Consider the following 26,012-nt stretch of genomic DNA (forward strand, 5'->3'; position numbering starts at 1 on the left):
CCCTGTGCTCCCTGAAACATGTGCTGTGTCAACTCAGGGTTAAATGGATTAAGGGCTGTGCACGGTGTGCTTTGTTAAACAAATTCTTGAAGGCAGCATGCTTCTTAAGAGTCATCACCACTCCCTAATCTCAAACCACTCCCTAATCTCAAGTACCCAGAGACACAAAACACTGCGGAAGGCTGCAGGGACCTCTGCCTAGGAAAGCCAGGTATTGTCCAAGGTTTCTCCCCATGTGATAGTCTGAAATATGCCTCGTGGGAAGGGAAAGACCTGACCGTCCCCCAGCCCGACACCCATAAAGGGTCTGTACTGAGGAGGATTAGTAAAAGAGGAAGGAACGCCTCTTTGCAGTTGAGATAAAAGGAAGGCTTCTGTCTCCTGCTCATCCCTGGGCAAGGGAATGTCTCGGTGTAAAGCCTATCTCTACTGAGATAGGGGAAAACCGCCTTAGGGCTGGAGGTGGGACAGGCTGGCAGCAATACTGCTTCTTAAGGCATTGTGATGTTTATGTGTATGCACATCAAAAGCACAGCATTTTTTTACCTTGTTTACGATGCAGAGACATTTGTTCACGTGTTTACCTTCTGACCTTCTCTCCACTATTATCCTATTATCCTGCCACACCCGATAATGATCAATAAATACTAAGGGAACTCAGAGGCTGGTGCCAGCGTGGATCCTCCGTAAGCTGAACTCCGGTCCCCTGGGCCCATTTTTCTTTCTCTATACTTTGTCTCTCTGTCTCTTTTCCAAGTCTCTCCTTCCACCTAACGAGAAACGCCCACAGGTGTGGAGGGGCAACCCACCCCTTCACGTGACAGATGTCCCAGCAGTTCTGACGCACCTAGGAGAGCGGGGTGGGTGGCAGGGCATATGTACGTGTTTTGAAAAAACTCCCAGTCGATTTTTGTTCATTCCTCCCCCAAAACCCGCGTTCTACACGCCCTTGAGACGACGGGACATCTAGAGATCCTGGAGCCTTGGGAAAATGGCCCGAGGTCGGCGGCTGACGCGTTACTATGGATACTCCATAGCTTGGAGGGCCAGTCGGGGCACACCCTTTGAACGTCACCTGGAGCCCACAGGAGCGCCTGGCAAAAGCCAGGCCCACTTCCTGCTCGGCTCCGCCCAGAGCAGGGGGCGGGCGGGTAGGCGATTCCCTCCAATCACAGTTCCAAAAGGAGGGGGCTGACAACATATCCTCCAATCACAGCTTGAAATGAGATTGATGTGGTTTTTTTTTTTTTTTTTTTTTTTTTTCACCAATCACCGCCAAGGCGCGAGGGTGTTGTCGGGATGGGGGCGGGAGCCAACATGGAGCCCTCAGTGGGATGAGGGTGAAACTGCTATTGCCGGCGGCTCCTGCTTTACCGCCTCAGCATGCTGGTGCATTTATTTCGGGTCGGGATTCGGGGTGGCCCATTCCCAGGCAGGCTGCTACCGCCCCTCCGCTTCCAGACATTCTCAGCTGTCAGGTAAAAGGAAAAACCTACTCAGCGCGGGCCATTGACCGCCCGGCAGGGCAGTGCCGGCCCGCCGGGAGATGGAGTCCACGGGCTTGCGCGAGGCTTGCTGGGAGCTGTAGGCCAGGCCTACCGGGGTGGAATGTCACTCCGCGGGTGTTGGCCTCAATTATTTATAGTGACACTCCAGTCGCCAGCAGGAGGCTCCTGCGTCTGCAGCCGCGTGTCAGCCAGAAGGAGGGGACGCTCGGGGTCAGTGACCACGCCCAGTCCGCACTCCCGACCAGGGGTCCCCTTTCCTGGCCCTGGAGTTGATTGGGCGATTTGGACGAAAATTCTTATTAGTATGAAGAGACATTTAATGTAGTGGTGCTTCCAGGATTCAAAGTGAGTCGAAGAAGAACTAGAGATGTTCAGCAGGGATGAAGAGCCAATCTAATAGGCCGGGCGCGGTGGCTCACTCCTGTAATCCCAGCACTTTGGGAGGCCAGGAGTTCGAGACCAGCCTGGCCAACGTGGCAAAACCTCGTCTCTACTAAAAAATACAAAAATTTGCCGTGATTGGTGGCACGCGCCTGTAATTCCAACTACTTGGAAGGCTGGGGCAGGAGAATCGCTTCAACCCGGGAGGCGGAGGTTGCAGTGAGCTGAGATCACGGCCACTGCACTCCAGCCCGGGTGATAGAGTGAGACTCTGCCTCAGAAAAAAAAAAAAAAAAAAGAGTCAATCTAGTAACTTGTACATGTGTGTTTTTCGCAAAACACTCTACACAGGTTGGTCGAGAGAGAGACAGACAGACAGACAGATGGGAAACAAACAAGGACCCTGAAACTACAACTCGAATGTAAATGCTTTATGAGAAGGGACTGATTCCTTTTTTTTTTTCTTTTCTTTTTTTTTTTTTTTTTTGAGACAGAGTCTCGCTCTGTCACCCAGGCTGGAGTGCAGTGGCATGGTCTCGACTGACTGCAACCTCTGCCTCCTGGGTTCAAGCAATTCTCATGCTTCAGCCACCCAAGTAGCTGGGATTACAGATGTGCACCACACCCGGCTAATGTATTTTTAGTAGAGACGGGGTTTCATCATATTGGTGGGCAGGCTGGTCTTGAACTCCTGACCTCGGGTGATCTGCCTGCCTCGGCCTCCCAAAGTGCTGGGATTACAGGCATGAGCCACCTCACCTGGCCATCCTTTCTAATCCTAGAGTGAATTACTTGGGGGCCAAACAGATAGAAGATTCCCACGGGCAGGTGGATGTGGAGTTGTGTCATTTAGAAAGCCCATCTGACTGATGGAGGGCAAGAGCTGGATCGAGCTGGAGCTGGAAGTCTTGGTACTGGGAAGTAATCCACATGCTCTTGGCAACGACCAAGACTTGCTTAGAGTCTTATTTTGGAGACAATGCAAGAAGCTGGAAAAAGACCATGCTAAATTATTGAAAGGTTTAAAAACAGTTCTTAGGAAAGAGTAAGGGTGTTGATGTTATTTAAACCAGAGAGAAACCCAAGGAAAGACATCAAATAATATTCAAGTATATATGTGTTCATTAGTCAGTATTTTTCAATAGATTATGAAATGCATTTAGTTGGTCAGGACCATTTAAAAGTAAATATAGGCTGGGCGTGGTGGCTCACGCCTGTAATCCCAGCACTTTGAGAGGCCAAGGCAGGCAATCACCTGAGGTCAGAAGTTCAAGATCAGCCTGGCCAACGTGGTGAAACCCCGTCTCTGCTAAAAATACAAAAATTAGCCAGGCGTGGTTGCACGCGCCTGTAGTCCCAGCTACTCAGGAGGCTGAGGCAGGAGAATTGCTCAAACCCGGGAGGCGGAGGTTGCAGTGAGCCGAGATTGTGCCATTGCGCTCCAGTATGACAGAGCAAGACTCCGTCTCAAATAAATAAATAAATAAAAGCAAATGTAGGCCAGGCACAGTGGCTCACACCTGTAATCCCTGCAATTTGGGGGGCCAAGGCAGGCAGATCACTTGAGGTCAGGAGTTCAAGACCAGCCTGGCCAACATGGTGAAACCCCATACAAAACTTAGCCGGGTGCGTTGGCTCACGCCTGTAATCCCAGCACTTTGAGGGGCCGGGGCAGGCAGATCACTTGAGGTCAGGAGTTCAAGACCAGCCTAGCCAACATGGTGAAGCCCTGTCTGTACTAAAAATACAAAAATTAACCAGGCATGGTGGTGGGCGCCTGTAGTCCCAGCTACTCGAGAGGCTGAGGCAGGAGAATCGCTTGAACCTGGGAGGTGGAGGTTACAGTCAGCCAGCATAGTGCCACTGCTCTCCAGCCGGGGCAAAAGAGTGAGACCCTGTCTTGAAAAGAAAAGAAAAGAATCAGAATACATGTTAAGAATTAGAGAAAATATTACTTTGTGAAGCATTTCCATTTTGTGTGGCATGTATGTGTTCATTGTACTGGGTTGCAAGTAAGATATGTTTCTTGCTGTAGGCCACAGTAAGTCTAAACATTTGCAAAACCCTGTAGTAGTTAGGTCAGATTGTCCTGCACCTCTAATGAGGGCATGCATGTGCTCAACAAGCATAAACATTTGCGGAACATCTATTATGTACCAGAGTTCTGCCAGTGCTGTCTAAGATATAATTTCCTGCCTTTCAGAAACACACGGCGTAATGGGGAAACTGGACAGTTACACAAGGCAGAAGGAGAGTAAGCGTCTCTATCTTTCTGATAGAAACAAGAACACAGTGGAAAACAAGACATAAAAACCTGGCAGTTGGAATGGGGTGGGAGAAGGCCTCATGTAGGCAAAAGGCACAGGCCTTCCTGAAAGCAGGGGAAGGATGGGATGAAGACTGCAATTAGAAGGGTCTAGGGATGTGAAAGGCCATGACGGTAAAGAGAAAAGCTCACACTACTCTTTTTTTAAACCTTTCCCCATCAGTAAGCTTATCTAGATCTTCTAGATCTCACCATCCTCTCCCGGCTGGATAACTTCTGCTCCCTACAACCAGTCCTGTCTGCCTCCAGCCCATGCCCCTCTGCTATGATCTTTTTTTTTTTTTTTCAAGACAGAGTCTTGCTCTGTTGTCCAGGCTGGAGTACAGTAGCACAATCTTGGCTCGCTGTGACCTCTTCCTCCCAGGTTCAAGTGATTCTCTGCCTCAGCCTCCCAAGTACCTGGGACCACAGGCACACACCACCACATCCGGCTAATATTTAGTAGAGACAGGGTTTCAACATGTTGATCTAGAACTCCTGGCCTCAAATGATCCACCCGCCTCAGCCTCCCAAGGTGTTAGGATTACAGGTGTGAGCCACTGCGCCCGACCGTGCTATGATCTTTAAAATGAAAACCTAATCTTGGCACATCTCGGCCTAAAAATCACCATGACCCTTATTGCCCCCCAAGTCCAGGAGCTTTATAGGAACTAGAAAACTGCCCCTCCCCCAAGTCTCATGTCTCTTTTCCCTTCTTGTAGGTCAGGCTTCAGCCATACAATTGCTGAAATTTCTCTCCCATCCTTTCTTACTGCAGATACCCACACTTGCTTTTCCTCTGCCTAGAGCTCTCCCCTTTACACTCCACCGCCACCTGTGCCTGGCCTGTTCCCCCTCAGGCCTTGCCTAGAAGACCTTTCCTGACTCCCTCTGAGGAGAAGGAGGAGCAGGGCTTCAAGCTGTTTTGTGCCTCTGATTTCCAGTTAACTGTGAGTCTCCCGCACTCAAGCATGACTGCTGTGAGGGGAATTACTTCAGCTGTCATGTAACTCCATAACTCCGAGCAGAGCACCTGCACACAGTAGGTTCAAAATGTGTAGAATAGGCCAGGCGCGGTGGCTCATGCCTGTAATCCCAGCACTTTGGGAGGCTGAGGCAGGTGGATCATGAGGTCAGGAGTTCAAGACCAGCCTGGCCAATAAAGCGAAACCCCATCTCTACTAAAAATACAAAAATCAGCTGGGCGTGGTGGCTCGTGCCTGTAGTCCCAGCTGCTCAGGAGGCTGAGGCAGGAGAATCTCTTGAACCTGGGAGGCAGAGGTTGCAGTGAGCCGAGATTGTGCCACTTCACTCCAGTCAGGGTGACGGAGCGAGACTCTGTCTCAAAAAAAAAACAAAAAAACACACAATGTCTAGAATAGTGGAATCGATGTTAGCGTTTTATAGATGTGGCAGCTGAAGGAAAGAGAAGGTAATTGGCCTATTCAAGATGACAAGATAAGTTATTAGAATTCTTATTTTTCTGTTTCCTCCTTCAGCTGTGGAGAGGGAGTGTGTGTCATGGCGCCCCAGGCCAGGGAGGGGAGGTAGGGTAATGGGCCTGGGACATCAGAAGACATGGCACACTGGCAGAGTAGAGCCAGCCTGGGTGCTGGAGTCAGACTGCAGACTTGGTTCCCTGCTCGTCCCAGTTCTGCTGCCTGCGGACAAGTTATTTCAGCTCTCTTAGCTCCACATGATTTTTTTCATCTGTCAGGTGAGAATAATGGCACCTCCCTCCCAGGGAGGTGAGGATCAAGGGAAGTAGCCCATTAGCTCCAGGAGGTGGGGCCGTGTCTGCCCTGGTGGCTGCTGTGAGCAAGTCCAGTGCCGGGCACAGGAGCAGCTCTCTTTCCTCACCTCTCTGCACCGTGGTCCCTTAAACCCCCGGCCCCTTCCTGTCCAGGCAGTGTGTGGCCATCTAACGTGCCATCCAGTTCTTCAGGCTGTCATTCTGTCAGAGCCTGGAGTCGAGGCTGCGAGGGCCCTGGCTGGCTGGGTGTTGCCTGAGAGTCGCCCAGGGGAATAAGACTTTTAAGACTAGATTTTGTGCTCAGCGCCTCATTCCTCTGCGACTTTGCCCATGGACATGTCTTAGAAACTGAAGTTGCTTCAGAACAGCCCTGACAAGGGCAGGGGCAAGGGCCTGAAAGAAGAGGAAGTGCTGCTTCCAGAGGGCTCAGCCAGAGCCCCATGGGTGTGCTGGTCAGCAGGAGGGCAGCCGGAGCCTCAAGCCATCCATGCCTCTCTCTCCTTACAGGTACTCTGATGGCTACCGCAGCTCCTCCCTCCTCCGGGCCGTGGCCCACCTGCGGTCCCAGCTCTGGGCCCACCTCCCTCGAGCCCCCCTAGCTCCCAGATGGAGCCCCTCTGCCTGGTGCTGGGTTGGGGGAGCCCTGCTAGGCCCCATGGTACTGAGTAAGCGTCCCCACCTCTGCCTTGTGGCCCTGTGTGAGGCAGAAGAGGCCCCTCCTGCCAGCTCCACACCCCATGTCGTGGGGTCTCGCTTTAACTGGAAGCTCTTCTGGCAGTTTCTGCGCCCCCACCTGCTGGTCCTGGGGGTAGCCGTCGTGGTGAGGCTTTCCCCACTTCTCCATCCTGGGGACAGGGCAGGACCCAGAGCTGCAAAGGGATGGCATTCCTGCCTCGCTGCCTCTCAGGGGAGAGCTCAGGGGAGCAGCAAGGGCTAGCCAGGGGTCCAGGGGTGCCAGGAGCATCAACACTGGGTGGCTGGGTGGGCAGGGTTCCGTGGGGACTGGAAGCCAGGGTTTGAACCTCTGAGAGGCACTGATGTGTCCACATGACCAGCCACAACCTGGACAAGAGCAGTGCTCAGTAGTGGGAGAGGAAGGGCCAAGATCTGGCTGGGGATGGGGAGGAGTGGCTCCCCCACTCAAAACATTTGTCCCCTCTGTCTCCCCATTCCAGCTGGCCTTGGGTGCAGCACTCGTGAATGTACAGATCCCCCTGCTCCTGGGCCAGCTGGTAGAGGTCGTGGCCAAGTACACGAGGGACCACGTGGGGAGTTTCATGACTGAGTCCCAGAATCTCAGCACCCACCTGCTTATCCTCTATGGTGTCCAGGTACAGCTGGGAGTGGGGCTGGGGGCCGCCGAGGAGCCACCCGAGGCATCCCTGAGTGCACTGGGCTCTTTCGCAGGGACTGCTGACCTTCGGGTACCTGGTGCTGCTGTCCCACGTTGGCGAGCGCATGGCTGTGGACATGCGGAGGGCCCTCTTCAGCTCCCTGCTCCGGTACTGCCAGCCGCAGGGTGCAGAGTTGGGGTGACTGATGGCCTGAGGGGTCTGGGGGTAGGGCCTTATCCTGAAGTAATGTCTCCCTCTTCTGCCCTCCTTATTGGTTCTTGTCCCATGCCAGACAAGACATCGCCTTCTTTGACGCCAATAAGACAGGGCAGCTGGTGAGCCGCTTGACAACTGATGTGCAGGAGTTTAAGTCATCCTTCAAGCTTGTCATCTCCCAGGTCAGTGGCCCAGTGGCCCCCACCATGTCCACACACACACTTTCCCATGTAGATTCACCAGGCCAGCCCTGCCCGCCCCAGCCCTGATGTTGGGCTGACAGGCGCATGCTGACTCGAGAAACCCACTGCCTGTGAGGGCATGGGTGAGGGACCATGGAAGTTCACGGAAGGAAAGTGTAGAGGCAGTGTCCAAGGTCAGGACAGGCTGCTTCTCCACTGCTCTGAAACCGAATCTTCCCTGGAGAGCCTTCACAAGCACTCAGACAAGAGCCTTTCCTGGCAAGAGCAAAATCACTTCGCCTGCCTTGTCCCCAGAGTGCCTGGATTGCTGACAAGCATTGAGCATGCGCAGTGGCCTACCGAACACAGATGCCCTCCCCTTATCCGCCCACACCGACTCTGACTGCTGGATCATGCCACACACTGGCCTAGGCGGTCACTGGTGTACCCCCATGCAGTTCTCTTTGTTCAGTTCCTAGAACAGAAAGAGAAGCAAGCTGGGATTTGTCTAGGGGAAGGATGCCACAGTTCATAGCATTCTCGCTCGGCCCCCTCAGGCCTGCTGCTCGCACCCCAACTGGCCAAGTTAGGGTTACGTACTGTGACCGGTGGACTGCCACTGGGCCTCCCAGGGGCCAAGACCTGGGCCTTGGCCTTGGGAGTGCAGAGCTACAGCCAGCTGACCCTTGGAAAAGTCCTTCCTGTCATGGTACGGACGCCGTAGCCTCCCGCCTTCCCTCCCACTCCCTAGGGGCTGCGAAGCTGCACCCAGGTGGCAGGCTGCCTGGTGTCCCTGTCCATGCTGTCTACACGCCTCACGCTGCTGCTGATGGTGGCCACACCAGCCCTGATGGGAGTGGGCACCCTGATGGGCTCAGGCCTCCGAAAATTGTCTCGCCAGTGTCAGGAGCAGGTACCGGCATTCCTGGCCATCCTCTTCACCCTCCCCACACCGTTTCTCTTTCCACTCCCCGGAACTCCTCCCTGTCCCCATCCTGAACTCCTTGTGCCGTTTCCTGGACTCCTTGCAGATCGCCAGGGCAATGGGCGTAGCAGACGAGGCCCTGGGCAACGTGCGGACTGTGCGTGCCTTCGCCATGGAGCAACGGGAAGAGGAGTGAGTCCTGGGAGGGCGGAGCACAAAGCAGAGATGCCCCCCACACCCTGCCCACCCTTCGTGCCAGCCCAGCTGCCTCCTGAATGCACTGGTCTCTCTCACCAGGCGCTACGGGGCAGAGCTGGAAGCATGCCGCTGCCGGGCAGAGGAGCTGGGCCGCGGCATCGCCTTGTTCCAAGGGCTTTCCAACATCGCCTTCAACTGTGAGTGAGCCAGTTGGGGGCTGGAGGGGCGCTTGTGGGCTGGGGAGGAGCTGGGAGCAGCCAAGGCAGGCAAAGGCCCGCCCTCCATCTGCTGGCTGCCTGCATTCACCTTGGGCCAGCTGCTAACTCTTGCAGGTAAAGGGAGGGTGCCGATATCCCAACCCAGCTATGGGACTCCATGTGGAACGCTACAGGGCCACCCTCAAGGAGGCCATGGAGGCGTGCCCACCCCGACTTGCTCTTCCGAGGAGGAAGCCAACGCTGGGACCAGTCATGCGCCTCACCTGACTCTCCCAGTCAGCAGTGGCAGAGCAGGCCCAGGGCTGTTTCCTCTGCCCTGGCTTCGTCCTCCCTCACTTCCCCTCTCCTGCAGGCATGGTCTTGGGTACCCTATTTATTGGGGGCTCCCTTGTGGCCGGACAGCAGCTGACAGGGGGAGACCTCATGTCCTTCCTGGTGGCCTCCCAGACAGTGCAAAGGTAAGTGGGGGCTGTTCCCATCGCTACAGAGCCCCCTGCCGCCCTCCAGAGCCCTGCTGGGTTAGGGGACACGGGTGCCAGCCTTCTCTGGGGGCCAACTGCTGTGCAGCTCCAGGCCTGCCCAGCTTCCCCAGGGATGCATAGGGTGGGGAGAGAGAGCCCCTCAGGGCCCATAACAACCCTCCCGGCTGGGGCAGTGGTGCTGCAGCAGGCAGGTGCTTGTCATCTTCAGCCTTCCAAAGGACCCAGAAGTTTCCTTGACAGGCTTTTTAAAAATTTGTTTTAACTGTGGTAAAGTACACAAAACATAAAATGCAGCATTTTAGCCATTTTGAAGTGTGCAGCTCATGGGCAGTGGGTGCACTCACATTGCTGTGCGGCTGTTGTCACCGTCCGCCTCCAGAACTCTTACCTGGCAGAGCGGAAACTATCCCCATGACACGCAAATCCCCATTTGCCCTCCCCCAGCCCCTGGCACCCACCATTCCACTTTCTGTCCTTATGATTTGACAACTCTAGGGACGTCCTCTAAGTGGAGTCAGACTATGTCCTTTTGTGACTGCGTTTTGTCACTCCACATTGTGTCCTCAGCTTCCTCCGTGTTGCACCCTGTCCGAATTCCCTTCCGCTGCAGGCTGTGACATTCCATGCATGGAAGGACCATCCTTGACAGGCTTTGTGAGCTGCCCTTCCCCATGCCTGCCACTTCCAGGGATGACAAGCTGACCCTTGTCCCCACACACCCCACCCTTACAGCTTATTGCTTTGCATTGGTCCGAAACCACCCTCAGCTGAGCCTCTGGGATGACCAGAGCTGATCGCCAGACAGCCCAAGGCGGGCCTCCCCCTCCTATCTCTTTCCAAGCTAAACACAAGCAGTTCTACATAAATATGTTATGGTAAATAATGAGATAGTAAATATGCTGTAACAGATCATCAAAGGGTGAAGACCTGTCTCCACGAACCGTGCATCACCTCTGCCACCCCATCCCTCCCCCACGACCCCCCTGCTCTTCCACCGGGGCCCCCACCCCATTCTGCTGAGGCATGTGTCCTCGCCCTGCTGCATGGTGCACCCCTGCGTGTGTGTCCACCGGATCAGAACCCCTCACTGCAAGGTGTACTGTCCCAGGAAGGGGGAGGTGGACGGAGACAGGCTCCCATTTTCAGCCCCAAACCTGACATTCCACAGAGACGTTCCTCCCATTTCCGCAGCTGCATGGACACCCTCGCATGCCCCATTTCTGCTCGATGCTCCCTAATCTGAGCACCTTCAGACCCTTTTGGTCCTGGGCTCAGGCCTCCTGGGCAGCCTCGCCCCTCCTCCAGCCCAAGGAGCTGTTCTGTCGTGGCTTTGGAGTTCAGATGCTCTCACTGTGATAGAGATGGGGTCTTGGGGGGCTGCCTCCACCACTGCCTGCCCTGCTCAGCGCTGACCCACTTCCCTTGACCAGAGTTTTGGCCTCTCTGAACGGGACGGTCGTTTTAGTCCTGAGGGCCCATAAGAAGCCCAGTGGCGGCTGGGTGCGGTGGCGTACACCTGTAATCCCAGCACTTTGGGAGGCCGAGGTGGGCGGATTGTGAAGTTAAGAGATCGAGACCATCCTGGCCAACATGGTGAAACCCCGTCTCTACTGAAAATACAAAAATTAGCTGGGCATGGTGGTAGTCCCAGCTACTCGGGAGGCTGAGGCAAGAGAATCGCTTGAACCTGGTAGGCAGAGGAGGTTGCAGAGAGCTGAGATTGCGCCACTGCACCCCAGCCTGGCAACAGCAAGACTCCGTTTCAAAAAAAAAAAAAAGAAGCCCAGTGGCTCCCTTAATAAAATCACCCCTTAGCCCTCTGTGGTGGGCAGTGGTGGGACAGTCTCCCTGTGGGGAGGGTGGCTGCACTGTCCAGCCCCAACCCTCCCCCTTCGGGACCCCCACTTCCGCTTTAGGGCCTGAGACTGACTTTACCTCCCACCGTACTGCTTGGCCATCCAGCAGCTTTATGACACACACAAGAACCCCCAGGGGCTTGTCTGTGCTGTTTCGCTGGCTGCTTCCACAGCCACAGGCCCTAGACCCATCCTCTTGGGGGTCCTTCTGGCGCTGCCTATGTGGACATTCTTCCCCACTCATCTTGGGGGTTTGGATTTGTTGCATAAAGCAGCTGATGTGTTTCCCACAGGGTCCTGCCAGCTAAGCCAAGGGCCCATGCATTGGCGCTGGGGTCTAGCAGAGAGAAGGCAGAGAGAGGGGAGCAGGATGGCCCGGCCTACCTCAGGCAGCCTAACCTATGAGCCCATCCTGAGTACTCCTGATGGAGATGGGGAGGTGCCCAGACAGACAGCAAGTGGGGCCCAGCCGCCTCATCAGAATCAGGGCCAGGCTCCACCTGGGAACAGGCCTGTAGCCTACAGCCCACGGCCCCTGAGAGCAGGGTCATCGCACTCCAATGAGTCATGTGCATTTTGAATTTCAGTTGCTGCCCAGCCCCTTTGCCAGGCCCTAATGTCTTCCAGATCTCTGGTGGAGAATGTTCCCCTGCTCATCAACAGATAGCTGGCTGGGCTGGCTCCTTCCTGCCTGGTGCCTCCCCCGGCTGCCTTTAGCAAGTGCTGACTGCGCTGAGTCCACTGGGACCTTTTCCCTTTGGGTTTCGAGGCTCCTCCCACTCACCCCCACCCTAGTGCTGGAAGAAGTGAGTCTGCAGCTGAAGGGTTGCTGGGGAGTCAGTCTTTCCTCTTCTTTAGGAGGGGACCAGGCATACACACACTGTCACAGGTCAGCCAGGCCAGTCAGGGACCAGTGACTCACCTTCCTCCTCAGCCTCCTGGCAGCCGGCCAGCCCTACCCCGGCCCTGCCGGGATGAAGGAGGCCACCCACTGTCTAGACAGATAACACTATGGGTATACTTACCTGCAGGGCAAGCTCATGAGAAAAGTTTTTTTCAGGGAATTTTGTTTTGGGGTCTCCCGAGAGTTCCCCTGTGGCCCAGTGTCTTCTGTTTTCTTCTTTCTCCAAAAAGATTTAACATCACTTCTTCCACCTAAATGTCAGCCAAAGTCATTGCTTCCCCAAGAGTCTGCAGCATTAGATCTGCTCTCCCCTTCTGAGCCACGCACCCTTGATCTCTGTTCACGGTGGCGGCCTCCGCATCCTCAGGGCTGAGCAGGGAGTCCGTGGGTCAGCTGGGCTCCCTTCCTCATGGGCTGATATCACCCCTGCATGTGTGCACAGGCCTCACCCTGCAGACCACAGGCCAGGGCACTGGAGGACACCCACAGAGGCCTGTGCCTTCACTTCCATTTCCTCCTGGAGCACCCCCTCCCAGGGGCTTGGGCTGAGCTGAGGGACAGCTGTCATCCTCATCTGGCCAAGGAGGGAGCCAGGGCTCAGCGACTGGTGTTGCTACGTCCCAGGGCTCCACGCCCCCATGGTGCAGGAGCAGTCTCTGCATTTGGCTACAGGCCACCTGCTTCCTTGCTCCCCCGCCCCACCATGGCTTCCTTCCCCTCCTCTCTGGCTCTTCTTGTTCACATCTATTCCACCCCTCTCTCCTTTTTCTGACAGGTCCATGGCCAACCTCTCTGTCCTGTTTGGTCAGGTGAGTGGCCGGTAGGGTGGAGGGCCTGGGGTGTGGAGTTTGTGCCGTGTGTGCCGCTGTGGGAGCTGCCTATTGACTGGGTGTGGGCGGGCAGAGGAGCTGGGGAGACCCCAGCCCAGAGCCATGGCCACTCCCTGGAGATGCTGTGGTCACCCCTACTCCTGCCTCCCTGCGGACTTTGGATCCCCTCCCACAGGTGGTCCGGGGGCTGAGTGCAGGCGCCCGGGTCTTTGAGTACATGGCCCTGAACCCCTGCATCCCACTGTCTGGGGGCTGCTGTGTCCCCAAAGAGCAGCTGCGTGGCTCCGTTACATTTCAGAACGTCTGCTTCAGGTCAGCACGGGTGAGCAGGCGTGGGGATGGGTCCCTGGGCCGAGGATGAGGCGAGTGGATTCGGGGGTGGAGGTCTGGACTAATGTCCCCCATAAACAGGCCCTCTCAGAGGGCTACAGGGAGACTTCAGGAGGGACCCAGGCAGCAAGGGCTGGGAGCCTGGTCTGACTGGGGGTCTCTCGGCTCCTCCCAGCTACCCCTGCCGCCCCGGCTTCGAGGTGCTGAAAGACTTCACCCTGACGCTGCCCCCTGGCAAGATCGTGGCCCTCGTGGGCCAGTCTGGGGGAGGTAAGGGGAGCCCACCACCTCTTCACCCTCTGACTCTTCTCTAGCAGCCACTCAGAGCAAGGCCGGGAGCAGTGAGCCCCCGGTGGGGTCCCTTCCTCCACTGCCACAAGGGGCCTTCTTTCCTGGGACAATCCCTAGAATCCCTGGCCTCCCTCCCTCTCAACCCAATTCCCCAGGAAAGACCACCGTGGCTTCCCTGCTGGAGCGCTTCTACGACCCCACGGCAGGCGTGGTGATGCTGGATGGGCGGGACCTGCGCACCCTTGACCCCTCCTGGCTCCGGGGCCAGGTTGTCGGCTTCATCAGCCAGGTGCGGGGCCACATGGGCAGCCCTTGGCTCCTACTGCCCGTCCTCCCCTGGGCCCTGCCCCCTTAGTCCTCAGGTGCCTTTTCTTTCTTTCCCACTCTCATCCTTGCTGCTCTCGGGAGACCCTGGCCATCTTCACATGTCCTCGGCTGTTGTCTGGGTGAGGCATCCCTGTGATGGGAGCAGCCACAGCTCTGCCTGGTCTCCCAGAGCAGGGACGCTTTGTCCACATTTACAGCAGTCTACACAGATGGGGAATCCCTCAGATTCTCTGCAAATCCCATAGCATCCAGGTCTAGAGAAGCCTATAGTGGAGGTGCTGAGCTGCAGCTGTTCTCCCTCTGCTTGAGGTGGCACTGCCCAGCGAGGGTCCACCCTTCCCTTTGAGGGCCGTGAATGAAGAGGGCATGCCTGCTGTCCCACCAGGGAGAGTGCCTGTGCAGAAGAAAGGCAAATGCAAGCCCCCAACTCCCAGCGCCCTGCCCTGCCAGCTCCTCCCACTCCCACTCCTGGGGAGGGATTCTGGGCCCTTGGTAGGAAGTCGAACTGTCCTTCCCTTTTGGGGGCCACTCTGCATCCTCACTTCACCTCTGACTTTGAACGTCTGATTCTTTAAGAGATCCTAATCTAATCCACCAGATAGACTGTCCCATTGTGTATGGCGGCCCCTCCGGTTTCTGGGGCAAAGAGAATGTTTCTGTGGACTCTGTCTCCATAACCCCTCACCCACAGGAGCCCGTCCTGTTTGGGACGACCATCATGGAAAACATCCGCTTTGGGAAGCTGGAAGCTTCCGATGAAGAGGTGTATGCAGCCGCCCGGGAAGCGAATGCTCACGAGTTCATCACCAGCTTCCCCGAGGGCTACAACACTGTTGTCGGTGGGTGCTCGGGTCTGCCGGGAACCAGGTGGTGAGGCACTGGGACACAGGATTCCACAGGAGCAGTGAGCAGCCCAGTGGGACTGAGGGCAGCAGGGACAGCTGGGGAGAAAGACAGTTGTGTCAGGGAAGACCAGAACCACAGCCAAAGGGGACAGAGTCGTTGTGTGGGGACGGGAGTCCAGGCCAGTGTGGTTCAGAACCAGCAGACCAGGCAGGCTGCAGAGACAGGATGGGCTCTAGGAGGAGCTGGAGAATGCGACAGAGGGCATATGACAGGCCCCTGGCCAGGGACACAGTGATGCATGGTGTTTGGAGTCCTCACCAAGTCTAAAAGGCTGCCACTTCCCCAGACTGAACAGAAGAAATGGGGGGCTGCCTCCTCTCCACCATCCATCCCCCTCTGGCTCCTGTTTCCTTCCTGTGCTTTTCATCTCTAAAGTCGTTTCTCCTTATTAGAATCGGGGTGACTGGATGGGCCCCAGGAGAGGGTTCTGATGGTTCTGAACTAGGAACACGCAGCCTGGCACTGCAGGGCGTGCACCTTGCAGCTTGACGTGCGGAGCTCCCAGGTCTTTTTCCAGCCATCGGGGCCATGTTTCTCGGCCAGTGTCTTGGCTCTGTTGCACAGTGTTTCAGCATTTCTCAGGATACAGGGATACCTGGGCTTCTCAACTCTGGTCAGTCTGAGTCCAGCCTTCTGAGCTGTGGGGCCAGTGTCCCCAGACCAGCCATCGTGTTCTAGATGGCTCCTCCAGCTGTGTTGATACACTGTCCAGATGCCAGCTGTCCTCACTGGGTGCTCTCCCACATCTCTTGGGTGGCACTTTCCTTGTGTCTCTGATCCTAGTACTTTCTGCTCATTTGGGCCTTCTTAGGGCTGCGTCCTTACTGACCTGTCATCCTGCTGTCACCTTGAGGTTCTTTTTGGCTCCCAGGCTGCCACTTGTGCTGTCCTCTGTGGGCTTCGAATCCCACCTCCCTGGAGTCACTGGACCCCAGAACCCGTGTTTGGGTGCTGGATGTTCCCCACAGCCACAGAGACCCGGGAGGCTGGGAAGGTGGCTTGGAACTGCAGGCACAGGGCAGGGTGTGGGTCATCCTGGCCTGAGGCACTGCCATGGCTGGGGAGGGGCATTTGGCAACTCCCTTGGAGTGCACCAAGCCCTGCTGGCGGTGTCACGCCACCCTCAGAGGCAGGGCAAGTGTGCACAGTGGCTGAGGGACCCACAGGTGGGATGAGCCAGTGCAGGGGGAACCCAGAGGAGGAGTGTGCACAGTGTGGGGTGGAGGGTCAGAGGCAGGACTAGGGTGCACAGTGCGGGGTGGGGGTCAGAGGCAGGACGAGGGTGCACAGTGCGGGGTAGAGGGTCAGAGGCAGGACGAGGGTGCACAGTGCGGGGTGGGGGTCAGAGGCAGGAGGAGGGTGCACAGTGCTGAGAGGGGCACTTAGAAGATCTTGATGGGCGTTCAGGAAGGACCCTGTGCCCCTTTGTGGGCCACCCTCAAGTGCACAGCTTCAGGCTCCTGCCCTGCCCCTCCCTTCCCAGGTGAACGGGGCACTACCCTGTCTGGGGGCCAGAAGCAGCGCCTGGCCATCGCCCGAGCCCTTATCAAGCAGCCCACGGTGCTGATACTGGATGAAGCTACCAGCGCGCTGGATGCAGAGTCCGAGCGGGTTGTACAGGAGGCCCTGGACCGGGCCAGTGCAGGCCGCACGGTGCTGGTAATTGCCCACCGGCTCAGCACTGTCCGTGGGGCCCACTGCATTGTCGTCATGGCCGATGGCCGTGTCTGGGAGGTTAGTTGTCCTGGGGGCGTGGATCAGTGGGTTGAGGATGGCTTCATCACGGACAGTGGCACAATGCTGCAATGAGTTATATGAAGGTGTGGCCTGGCCCCAGGGCCTTGGGGGCTATATTCTGGAAGCAGCGTCCCATGTAGAGTCAGGAGTTCCTGCATTCAGCCAAGCCCTGGCCTCTCAGGCCCTCAGTTTCTTCTTCTGTCCCCTGGGATAGTATAATTGCACCATCAGCTCCCAGGATCAAAAGGAAAAGTACTAGCCGGGTGCCTGTAATCCCAGCACTTTGGGAGACCAAGACAGAAGGATCTCTTGAGGCTAGCCTGGGCAGCATAGAGGGACCCTGTCTCTACAAAATACCAAAAAAAAAAAAAATTAGCCGGATGTGGTGGCATGCACCTGTACTCCCAGCTACTCTGGAGGTGGAGGCGGGAGGATTACTTGAGCCCCAGAGGTTGAGGCTGCAGTGAACAATGATTGTGCCATTGCACTCCAGCCTGGCATCAGAATGAGACCCTGTCTCAAAAAACAAAAAGGAAACAGAGTATGGTGCTGGGAGCGAGGAGCAGGGCTGTCTGCCCAGGGTATCAGGTGCAGGAGAAGCAGCACCAAGAAACCTGTGCAGGGAGTCAGGAGTAGGACCCCAGAGGCTGTGTGGCGTTGGCTCACAGCCACTCATTCAAGCCAAGGCTGAGGGGCTCGTGCAGGGAGACGGATCCTGAGTTGGAGCCTTGGGCTCTGTAAGGGGGACAGAGGGAATCATGTTCTTCCAAAATTCAGCTAAGTAGGGAAGTGGCAGTAACTAATGCAGCATGCCAGTGGCGGTTCCTTTCAGATTGGGCATTGGTTTCAGAGTGTCCCCAGAAGGGACACCGGCCTAAGTGACCATGGGCCCAATGGCTGATAGAGAGGCTTAGCCCTCTGAGGGTTCTGAAGCCTGCATGCCTTGGAGCAACCATCCGCCCCTCCCTCCCGTCTTGCAGGCGGGGACACATGAAGAGCTCCTGAAGAAAGGCGGGCTATACGCCGAGCTCATCCGGAGGCAGGCCCTGGATGCCCCGAGGACAGCGGCCCCACCGCCCAAAAAGCCAGAAGGTCCCAGGAGCCACCAGCACAAGTCCTGAGAAGGGCCCCCTGAGGTGTGGTCGCTGCCAAGCATCAGTGTTAGGGCTGGGGCTCAGCCTGGGGGAGCCTACTGGGGACTGAGCCCCCAGGAGGGCCAGCATGTGGAGAGTCGCTGCGGCTGCTCCTGCTCACAATAAAGCTGGGGCCGAGCAGCTGGCAGGGGAGGCCAATCCCTCCCTCCCCTCCCCAGTCCTGCCGGCTGCCTCCCTCCCACCAGAATCTGCCAGAGTCATTGGGCTGCAATGGGCAGAGACAGAGTTCCCCGAGACACCTCCACTCTATTCTCCCTTTGCCCAGACCCCTCCAGACCTCTCAGAGACGTTCTGGCCAGTCTCCCCGCCCCACCCAGCAGCTTCAAGTTGGCCAGGCCTACAGTAGCTCCAGGGAGTTTTTAAAAATCAGGGTCTGAAAGTGGGCCTGGGAATTCAAACCTAGGCTCTTCCCACACCCTTAGGACCTCACTTCCCTAGACTGGGGACTGACTCCCTCTCCTGTGTCCCCACTCCCTCCATGGGAGAAGGAACCTATCCCCTGGCTCACCCCGGAACCCACAGTCCCCATCTTCCAAACAACCTCCCTCCTTTCTCCCTGCACAGTGAACACAGTCCTGATTTCTAGATTTCACTTCCCCTCCCCACCCCCAAGGGACACAGGCCTAACAGGGCCCAACACTTGGGTCAGGGTAGGAGGGACGGGGCCACAATGGTCAGTTCCCAGGAGAAGCGCCAGCCTGCCTGGCTGTCTTCCACCGGCCCTGCCCTGTGTGCCTGGAGTCTTTCACCCACTGAGATCGTGGACCAGCCTCCATCTACACCAAGAACACTCAGCTCTGAAGGAGATGGGAGGGGCTGATGCCCACCTGGAGCTCTCAGCTTCCTGCCCACAGTGCTGACGAGTACAGAGCTAAATGGAGCAGCTACTGCAGTACAGAATCAGTCCAGGAGGGTCCGGCTGTGGACAGGCCAGCCTCCCTAGCAGGTTCTGGGAGGCGCACCTTGAAAGGGGAAGGCAGACATCCTGAGTGATGGGCGCTTGTGGCCCCGAGACTGTGGATGAGGGGGCTAGGCTCCAGCTGGCTTCTGAGGGGCCTGGAAAGGCACACAAGTAGGTCCTTGGCTGAACTGGTGCCCCAGCAGGACCTCGTGTCCCTGCACTGCTGCAGATGCACCAGCCCTCCCCACCTTGGTGCCGCTGTCACTTCCTACTGGGATCCTTCCCCCATCCAGCCACACCCAGGCTATGGGACTACACGGTGCCCTGTTCCCCTGGGCAGAAGAGGTGGTGCCTGCAGTGCACCTTCACAGCCAGGCAAGCATTCTGGATTTATCTTGTGTAAAGAAGGGTGGTACCCTCTTTCAGGGGTGTGACGCAGTGCATTGATGGAGCAGCTGGTGCTGCTGGTAGGCCAGCCTGGAAGAGGCAGCAGTGGCTCAAGTTTGTGTGCAGGAGCCAGAGTGGGACCCACGGGCTCTTGTGGGTGTGGTTTAGAACTAGATGGTGCTTTGGGGACAAGCCATCCAAAAACCCCAGGCCCACATCCACCCTGATTTGATATCCCACTTCCTGACAGATCAGAGGCTGTGTCTTTAGGCAGTGGAGGTCCAGGAGCAGAGCCTGGGGCTGGTTCACAGCTAAACCCCTCCTTAGGGCAGCCCAGAGTAGGGCCTCAGCTGGCAAGTCCACAAGCCCTGCCGGGGCCCTGCTTGTTGGCCTGACCCCTCCCTCACCAGGCAGCCAGCCAAGGTGGTTCCTGCTTTACCCACTCAGTCATCAGCCTCAGGCTGCCCAAAATGCCTCTGACACCAAATTTATATCTTCTGGGCGGCTTCTTCAAATCCAGCCCTTCACCCGCCCCCTAGAGAAGCAGTGAAACCCCACGGCTAGTCCAGCTGGAAGAGCTAGACTGCAGGAGCCGTGCCGTCTTCCTAACCTCGCCTTGGCCTTAGCTCCACAGTGGAGAGTGGGGGCCTAGCTGTGCTTGATGGTGAATGCCTGTTTTGAGAGTGTGAGTGGGATCGTCTACAGAAAATACTTGCAAAGCATGGCACTGTGGCTCTGGGGAGCTGGTACGCCTGTGCTGTAACCATGGTACTCAGTCCTTCCAAAGTGTTTATTAATCAAGCACCTGTCATGTGCCATTGAGCCCACGATGGGGAATGAGGACGGTCCCTGCCCCCATGAAGCTTGTGTCCTGTTGGGAGGACAGACAGGTGGCCCAGCAGTTGCAGCATGGTGTGTGCACACATTTGGCTGGTGGAACCATGTTTCTACCACTCATGGTCAAAAAAAGCCCACCAAAGTCCTGGGAGTTCACATCTGTGTGATGATACGGCAACATTGTTTGTAATGGAAAGACTGGACACCCCCAGTGCCCATCAGTGGGGGAGTCATTAAATAAACTATGGTATGTGCACATAATGGGTGGTATGCAGCCCTTTGGAAAAATGTAGGTTTTCCAGGTCCTGGATATAGCAGTGTAAGATGGGAAATCACAGAATACCCATGTTGTGCCTGAGATGGCAGGTGGGGCACCCGTGGTACCCGGGAGGGTGGCAGGTGGGGCACCCATGTTCTACCTGGGGTGGCAGGTGAGCCCATAACCATTGTAGAGGCCAACATCCTCAGAGGCCTGAGTGTGGGGAGGTAGGCTCTGACTCCCTAGGGAGAGAGGGACACTTAGGAAACAGACGGGCCCTGGAAGTGGGACATGAAGAGTGACCTGGCCATCCAGTGTAGGCTGAGATGCTAGGGGCACAGAAAGAAGAGATCTGCCGATGCCAGCCTTCCAACCATTTCCCAGCTTGGCCAAGAGCCAGCTCTGGTATTCGTGAAGGAACAGATCCTGGGTGAAGCTAGAGGGAAGGCCGCAGAGGCAAAAGGAGGGAGGAGCTAGGCCAGGGGTCAGCGACTGACCCTCGGGGCCAGTGTACAGGGGTTGCAACTGGGAGCCTAGGGGGCCCCAAGGCACCTCCAGGCCCAATCTACCTCTGGGCTTTCCTCAAGCTCTCCCTAGGATTACTGCGGTTTCCTCCTGGCGCCTCTCGTCTTGGACAGCCATGCCCCCCTCCATGCTGCACTAATGGCTCAGCCTGGGGCCCCAGGGACCTCCCCTACCCCCCAGACTGCTCTGTCGGCCCCCTTTCCCCCCTACTGCTGAAACCCAATCCTCTGCAGCAGCGCCGGCTCAGCACCACCGGCTCAGCACCGCTCCGCAGCCCCTGCCTGCCACGGTCAGCTACGCCCCACCTGGTCTGCTGCGGAGTCCCTAGCCCAGTGGAGCCACTGCCTGTTCCTCGGGAAGGAACAGTGGGACCTAACCGGCCAGATCACCTCCTCCAGTCCTGCCAGGCTAGTGCCTCCCTGCCTTCCAACCTTGGCTGTCTCCCACCCTCTCCTCTCCTCTCCTTGCCTGGCCTCCTGAATCCTATCTTAGCCTCCTTAGCCCCCTGACTGACCCTCTCTCGCTTCTTCCAAGCCTCTGTAGCTGGTCCCGCTCCTGGGTTCTGGCCATGAAGCCCACCTCAGGCCCAGAGGAGGCCAGGCGGCCAGCCTCGGACATCCGCGTGTTCGCCAGCAACTGCTCGATGCACGGGCTGGGCCACGTCTTCGGGCCAGGCAGCCTGAGCCTGCGCCGGGGGATGTGGGCAGCGGCCGTGGTCCTGTCAGTGGCCACCTTCCTCTACCAGGTGGCTGAGAGGGTGCGCTACTACAGGGAGTTCCACCACCAGACTGCCCTGGATGAGCGAGAAAGCCACCGGCTCATCTTCCCGGCTGTCACCCTGTGCAACATCAACCCGCTGCGCCGCTCGCGCCTAACGCCCAACGACCTGCACTGGGCTGGGCCTGCGCTGCTGGGCCTGGATCCCGCAGAGCACGCTGCCTTCCTGCGCGCCCTGGGCCGGCCCCCTGCACCGCCCGGCTTCATGCCAAGTCCCACCTTTGACACGGCGCAACTCTATGCCCGTGCTGGGCACTCCCTGGACGACATGCTGCTGGACTGTCGCTTCCGTGGCCAACCTTGTGGGCCTGAGAACTTCACCACGGTGAGCTGACCTCCCTACCTATCCTGCCAGGGACCCAGAGAGCCGACCAGTCCCTGCCCAGCACCCACAATTCCCTAGCCAGCATAGGCTCCCCCAAAGCCAGGGGACCTCTTCCTTCCTACCAGCCATGGACTCCCCACCCCCCAGTGCCACTCCGTGCAGCCCAGGAAGCTGTCCTCCTTGGGGCTTTCTCTGTCTCCCAGCCCGAGGGGAGCATGTGAGGCCACACTGACCCCGGCTGGCCCTAGGCCTGAGGTCTGGCCCAGGGAGGCCCTGCTCCTGGGGCTGGGGGTCCTCCTTGGTGGGACCATTCTGGGGCAGAAGACCCCTATCTTTGCCAGGAGGTGGGGGGGGCTTGCTTTCCCTCTGCCTTTTCAACATACTGCCAGCCCCGGAGGACAGCCACAGGGGCCCATTTCCTTTTCCCACAGTCCCCAGAGAAACACAGAAAAACCTGTAGGCTGTGCCCTGGGCTTTGGTGGGGATTGGCGGGGTGGAGGAGCTGAGTTGATGGGCTCCCAAGAGCGTCCTGCAACATGTGCCCACGTGGAGCGTGGGGCTGGGGGCATTGAGATGCGGGCTTCAGTATTCAAAGAAGAGACGCAAACATACCATGAGGTGGGGAGAGGTCCCATGACCATGTGCCTGCCTGGGGGAGATGGCCATCACCCTGTCTGCCCGCCCCAGATCTTCACCCGGATGGGAAAGTGCTACACATTTAACTCTGGCGCCGATGGGGCAGAGCTGCTCACCACTACTAGGGGTGGCATGGGCAATGGGCTGGACATCATGCTGGACGTGCAGCAGGAGGAATATCTACCTGTGTGGAGGGACAATGGTAGGGAGCACACAAATGAGGCTGGGGGAGGGCACGGATGGAGTGCAAAAGGCTAGGGGAAGGAGAGGAGGAGAGGAGGTGTCAGGGTGTTCCCCCACAACCTGTGAAAGGGGCTGGGCTGGCTCATCCCAGTCCTGGGGAGAGGGGCTGCAGTGAGAGGTCTTGTCTGGTTGGGCAGGAGACCTGACCACACAGGTCAGGCCTCACAGGTCCCTCCCCGACAGAGGAGACCCCGTTTGAGGTGGGGATCCGAGTGCAGATCCACAGCCAGGAGGAGCCGCCCATCATCGATCAGCTGGGCTTGGGGGTGTCCCCGGGCTACCAGACCTTTGTTTCTTGCCAGCAGCAGCAGGTACCCTCCCGTGTGCCTCCACACCTACTACTTCAAGCCCACACCACCTCGGACCCTAAACCCTCAGCTCCTCAGACCTGTCTAGGGGCCTCTCCCCAGCTGGCCTCTCACGCTCTCCGGGAAGCCTCCTTAACCCTGTCCCCCCACAGCTGAGCTTCCTGCCACCGCCCTGGGGCGATTGCAGTTCAGCATCTCTGAACCCCAACTATGAGCCAGAGCCCTCTGATCCCCTGGGCTCCCCCAGCCCCAGCCCCAGCCCTCCCTATACCCTCATGGGGTGTCGCCTGGCCTGCGAAACCCGCTACGTGGCTCGGAAGTGCGGCTGCCGAATGGTGTACATGCCAGGTGAGGGGCTGGGGTCTTCGTCCCATGGCGGGCAGGGCCCAGTGAGCTGAGGCTGCTTCTAAAGCCATCTCCCCGGTACCCGCAGGCGACGCGCCAGTGTGCAGCCCCCAGCAGTACAAGAACTGTGCCCACCCGGCCATAGGTAAGGGCGAGCCTCCCCCACCTCCCGTCCGCCCCGCTCCGCCCGCGGGCGGCTGACGCGGCCCGGTGGCCCGCAGATGCCATGCTTCGCAAGGACTCGTGCGCCTGCCCCAACCCGTGCGCCAGCACGCGCTACGCCAAGGAGCTCTCCATGGTGCGGATCCCGAGCCGCGCCGCCGCGCGCTTCCTGGCCCGGAAGCTCAACCGCAGCGAGGCCTACATCGCGTGAGCTGCGCGGGGCGGGCGGGCTCCTCCGAGCCGGGGGCTCCCGACGGGGCGGAGTGGGGCAGGCCAGGCCGTAGCCCTAGTGCGCACAGCCCGGGCGGAGGCAGCCTCCGCAGCCTCACTGGCTCTGGGGTTCCGTGCTGGTTGCTTAACCTTTCTGGCCCCGGGGGATGCTGACGCCTCCTCCCAGGGGTCTGTTTTTTTTTTTTTTTCCTTTCCTTTTATTTTTTAATCATTACTTTTAAAAAACAGAGACGGCGGGGGGCGGGGGAGGGGAGGGGAGGGGACTCGCTGTATTGCCCAGGCTGGTCTCAAACTCCTGGCCTCAAGATCCTCCCTCCTCATCCTCCCAAAGTGCAGGGAGTACAGGTGTGAGCCACCGTGCCCGGCCTCTCCCAGGGTTCTTGAAAGGAGTGGGAGAACCCACAGCTGCTTCTTGCCAGCAGTGGGCACCAGGCGGTGGCCAGCCCACGTTTGAGGCCATTCTTGTCCTCAGGGAGAACGTGCTGGCCCTGGACATCTTCTTTGAGGCCCTCAACTATGAGACCGTGGAGCAGAAGAAGGCCTATGAGATGTCGGAGCTGCTTGGTGTGTGTGCAGGGCCCCCAGGGCTGGGGGGATGTGGGCAGGCAGGTGGCTGTAAGTTGAAGGGTGACCCTGTCTCCACAGGTGACATTGGGGGCCAGATGGGGCTGTTCATCGGGGCCAGCCTGCTCACCATCCTTGAGATCCTAGACTACCTCTGTGAGGTGGGCCAGGGCCCCCACTGCAGGGGGTGGGAGGTGGGAATCAGGGCCCCTAGGATGAGGGGGAAGGTGTGCACTGGCCACCTCCCATCCTGCTTGCCTCCAGGTGTTCCGAGACAAGGTCCTGGGATATTTCTGGAACCGACAGCACTCCCAAAGGCACTCCAGCACCAATCTGGTAACAGCCCCTCTTCTGGAGCCCCTGCCTGCTCCAAGGGTGCTAGGCCCCACCCCTGAAGCCTAGACCACCATCCCGCCCTAGCTGAGGAGAAACAGGCAGGAGGGTGTGCAGTGACCTCGACTGGTCCCTGGGAGGAGGACCACTCCCCACCTCTGACCCTCTCGTCCTCACACAGCTTCAGGAAGGGCTGGGCAGCCATCGAACCCAAGTTCCCCACCTCAGCCTGGGCCCCAGGTAACACATAATGGCCCCCTAAAATCAGGGGAGGGCAGGGGCAGGCTCAGGACAGTGGGTATGCCGGTTCCCACCCCAGTACTCTGCTCTGTTCCGAAGACCTCCCACCCCTCCCTGTGCCGTCACCAAGACTCTCTCCGCCTCCCACCGCACCTGCTACCTTGTCACACAGCTCTAGACCTGCTGTCTGTGTCCTCGGAGCCTCACCCTGACATCCTGGACATGCCTAGCCTGCACGTAGCTTTTCCGTCTTCACCCCAAATAAAGTCCTAATGCATCAGCCTCAGCTGTTTCTCTTACAGGGCAGAGACTAGCCAAGCCAAGGTCAGCCCAACTTAGGCATCGGAGTCTTCTGCCAGCCATCATCCAGCTGGACGTGGCTTCTGAAATGTGGAGCTGGGCCCTTGAACCCCCATGAATCTCTAGGGGAGAATGGTAGCAAGAGGTTATCAGTCATTTGCACCTCAGTGTGAGTGAGTTTAGCCGACTGACATCTTAGAGAGAAGGGAGGACAGGTATCCTCCAAGCCCAGGGTTAGGTGTGAGGTGCAGAATCACAGTCAGCAATAAAGGTATAACTGGAAGAAAACTCTGCCCAGAGCCCAGCAAGAAGAGGCAGGGAGAAGACAGGGTGACTCCACTTTCAAGAACACCTGTGTCCTGCCTTACATCCTGACTCCTTTCCCACATTTGGGACCAAGTGCGGCACACAGCCTGTCTCCATACAAACAAGTTCTGCCTCCTCAGCCTCCCCACAAGAGCTAAAGGCCCCAGGCTTGAGACGGTGGGGGTGGGCGGAGCCCTCCCTTCCCCTTCCTGCCAGTAAGGACACACCAGGCCCCAGCCACAGGCCCAACTTCCCTCTCTTTCACTGTACCCCAAACATTGGGAAACTGACAAATAGGGAGTGGGAGGGGGTGTTCCTGATGGAACCATATCTTTGGGGCTCTCCTGCGCCAGCCTGCAGGCCTGCGTATGGGGGGATGATGAGGGAAAGGACAAGAGGATCCACCTGAGATATGGAGAACCACAAGGAGAGGCCCAGCCCTTTCCTCTCCACCCTGGTGGGGAGCCCATCCTTGCTCCCCTCACTCTGAGGGACC

At 57.7% G+C, this 26,012-nt stretch overlaps 2 protein-coding genes across 12 annotated transcripts; both read left to right on the plus strand.

Annotated features, from left to right (window-relative positions):
- The first annotated feature begins 1,281 nt into the window (after positions 1 to 1,281).
- On the plus strand, positions 1,282 to 20,223 carry ABCB8 (ATP binding cassette subfamily B member 8). 4 transcript variants are annotated; one of them, XM_055392407.1, is made up of 17 exons: positions 1,293 to 1,478; positions 4,093 to 4,143; positions 6,455 to 6,767; positions 7,123 to 7,278; positions 7,355 to 7,449; positions 7,574 to 7,679; positions 8,431 to 8,592; positions 8,711 to 8,796; positions 8,902 to 8,999; positions 9,373 to 9,478; positions 13,038 to 13,071; positions 13,268 to 13,404; positions 13,598 to 13,692; positions 13,869 to 14,002; positions 14,732 to 14,879; positions 16,430 to 16,680; positions 17,664 to 20,223. In XM_055392407.1, the coding sequence occupies exons 1-17, from the start codon at positions 1,384 to 1,386 to the stop codon at positions 17,802 to 17,804; spliced, it is 2,208 nt and encodes a 735-aa protein (XP_055248382.1). In that variant the 5' UTR covers positions 1,293 to 1,383; the 3' UTR covers positions 17,805 to 20,223. The 4 variants fall into 4 exon arrangements, with proteins under 4 accessions (XP_004046539.1, XP_055248382.1, XP_055248381.1 ...); XM_004046491.5 differs by lacking the exon at positions 4,093 to 4,143 and having other exon boundaries at positions 1,282 to 1,478; XM_055392406.2 differs by lacking the exons at positions 4,093 to 4,143; positions 6,455 to 6,767 and adding an exon at positions 6,293 to 6,454.
- Positions 20,224 to 20,329: 106 nt separating this feature from the next.
- ASIC3 (acid sensing ion channel subunit 3) lies at positions 20,330 to 25,190 on the plus strand. Of its 8 annotated transcripts, none has more exons than XM_019031077.3 (11): positions 20,330 to 21,848; positions 22,536 to 22,686; positions 22,911 to 23,038; positions 23,188 to 23,383; positions 23,469 to 23,525; positions 23,602 to 23,749; positions 24,105 to 24,337; positions 24,419 to 24,498; positions 24,602 to 24,673; positions 24,852 to 24,910; positions 24,990 to 25,190. In XM_019031077.3, exons 1-11 carry the CDS (start codon positions 21,315 to 21,317, stop codon positions 25,120 to 25,122), a joined length of 1,791 nt encoding a protein of 596 aa, XP_018886622.2. In that variant the 5' UTR covers positions 20,330 to 21,314; the 3' UTR covers positions 25,123 to 25,190. The 8 variants fall into 8 exon arrangements, with proteins under 8 accessions (XP_018886622.2, XP_018886625.2, XP_018886626.2 ...); XM_019031080.2 differs by having other exon boundaries at positions 25,010 to 25,190; XM_019031081.2 differs by having other exon boundaries at positions 25,083 to 25,190.
- Positions 25,191 to 26,012: the final 822 nt, after the last annotated feature.

The sequence above is a fragment of the Gorilla gorilla genome, chromosome 6, assembly GCF_029281585.2.
Source record: "Gorilla gorilla gorilla isolate KB3781 chromosome 6, NHGRI_mGorGor1-v2.1_pri, whole genome shotgun sequence".
Classification (NCBI taxonomy): Eukaryota; Metazoa; Chordata; class Mammalia; order Primates; family Hominidae; genus Gorilla; species Gorilla gorilla.

What these genes read in the sequence shown, in the direction of transcription:
- ABCB8 (XM_055392407.1), top strand. Translation starts at nt 1,384, where the DNA reads ATGCTGGTGCATTTATTTCGGGTCGGGATTCGGGGTGGCCCATTCCCA. An exon ending in TTCCAACATCGCCTTCAACT is followed by an intron (nt 9,000 to 9,372) that starts GTGAGTGAGCCA and finishes CCTCTCCTGCAG; the next exon opens with GCATGGTCTTGGGTACCCTA. An exon ending in TTGTCGGCTTCATCAGCCAG is followed by an intron (nt 14,003 to 14,731) that starts GTGCGGGGCCAC and finishes CCTCACCCACAG; the next exon opens with GAGCCCGTCCTGTTTGGGAC.
- ASIC3 (XM_019031077.3), top strand. Translation starts at nt 21,315, where the DNA reads ATGAAGCCCACCTCAGGCCCAGAGGAGGCCAGGCGGCCAGCCTCGGAC. An exon ending in CTGTGCCCACCCGGCCATAG is followed by an intron (nt 23,526 to 23,601) that starts GTAAGGGCGAGC and finishes GGTGGCCCGCAG; the next exon opens with ATGCCATGCTTCGCAAGGAC. An exon ending in TCCTAGACTACCTCTGTGAG is followed by an intron (nt 24,499 to 24,601) that starts GTGGGCCAGGGC and finishes GCTTGCCTCCAG; the next exon opens with GTGTTCCGAGACAAGGTCCT.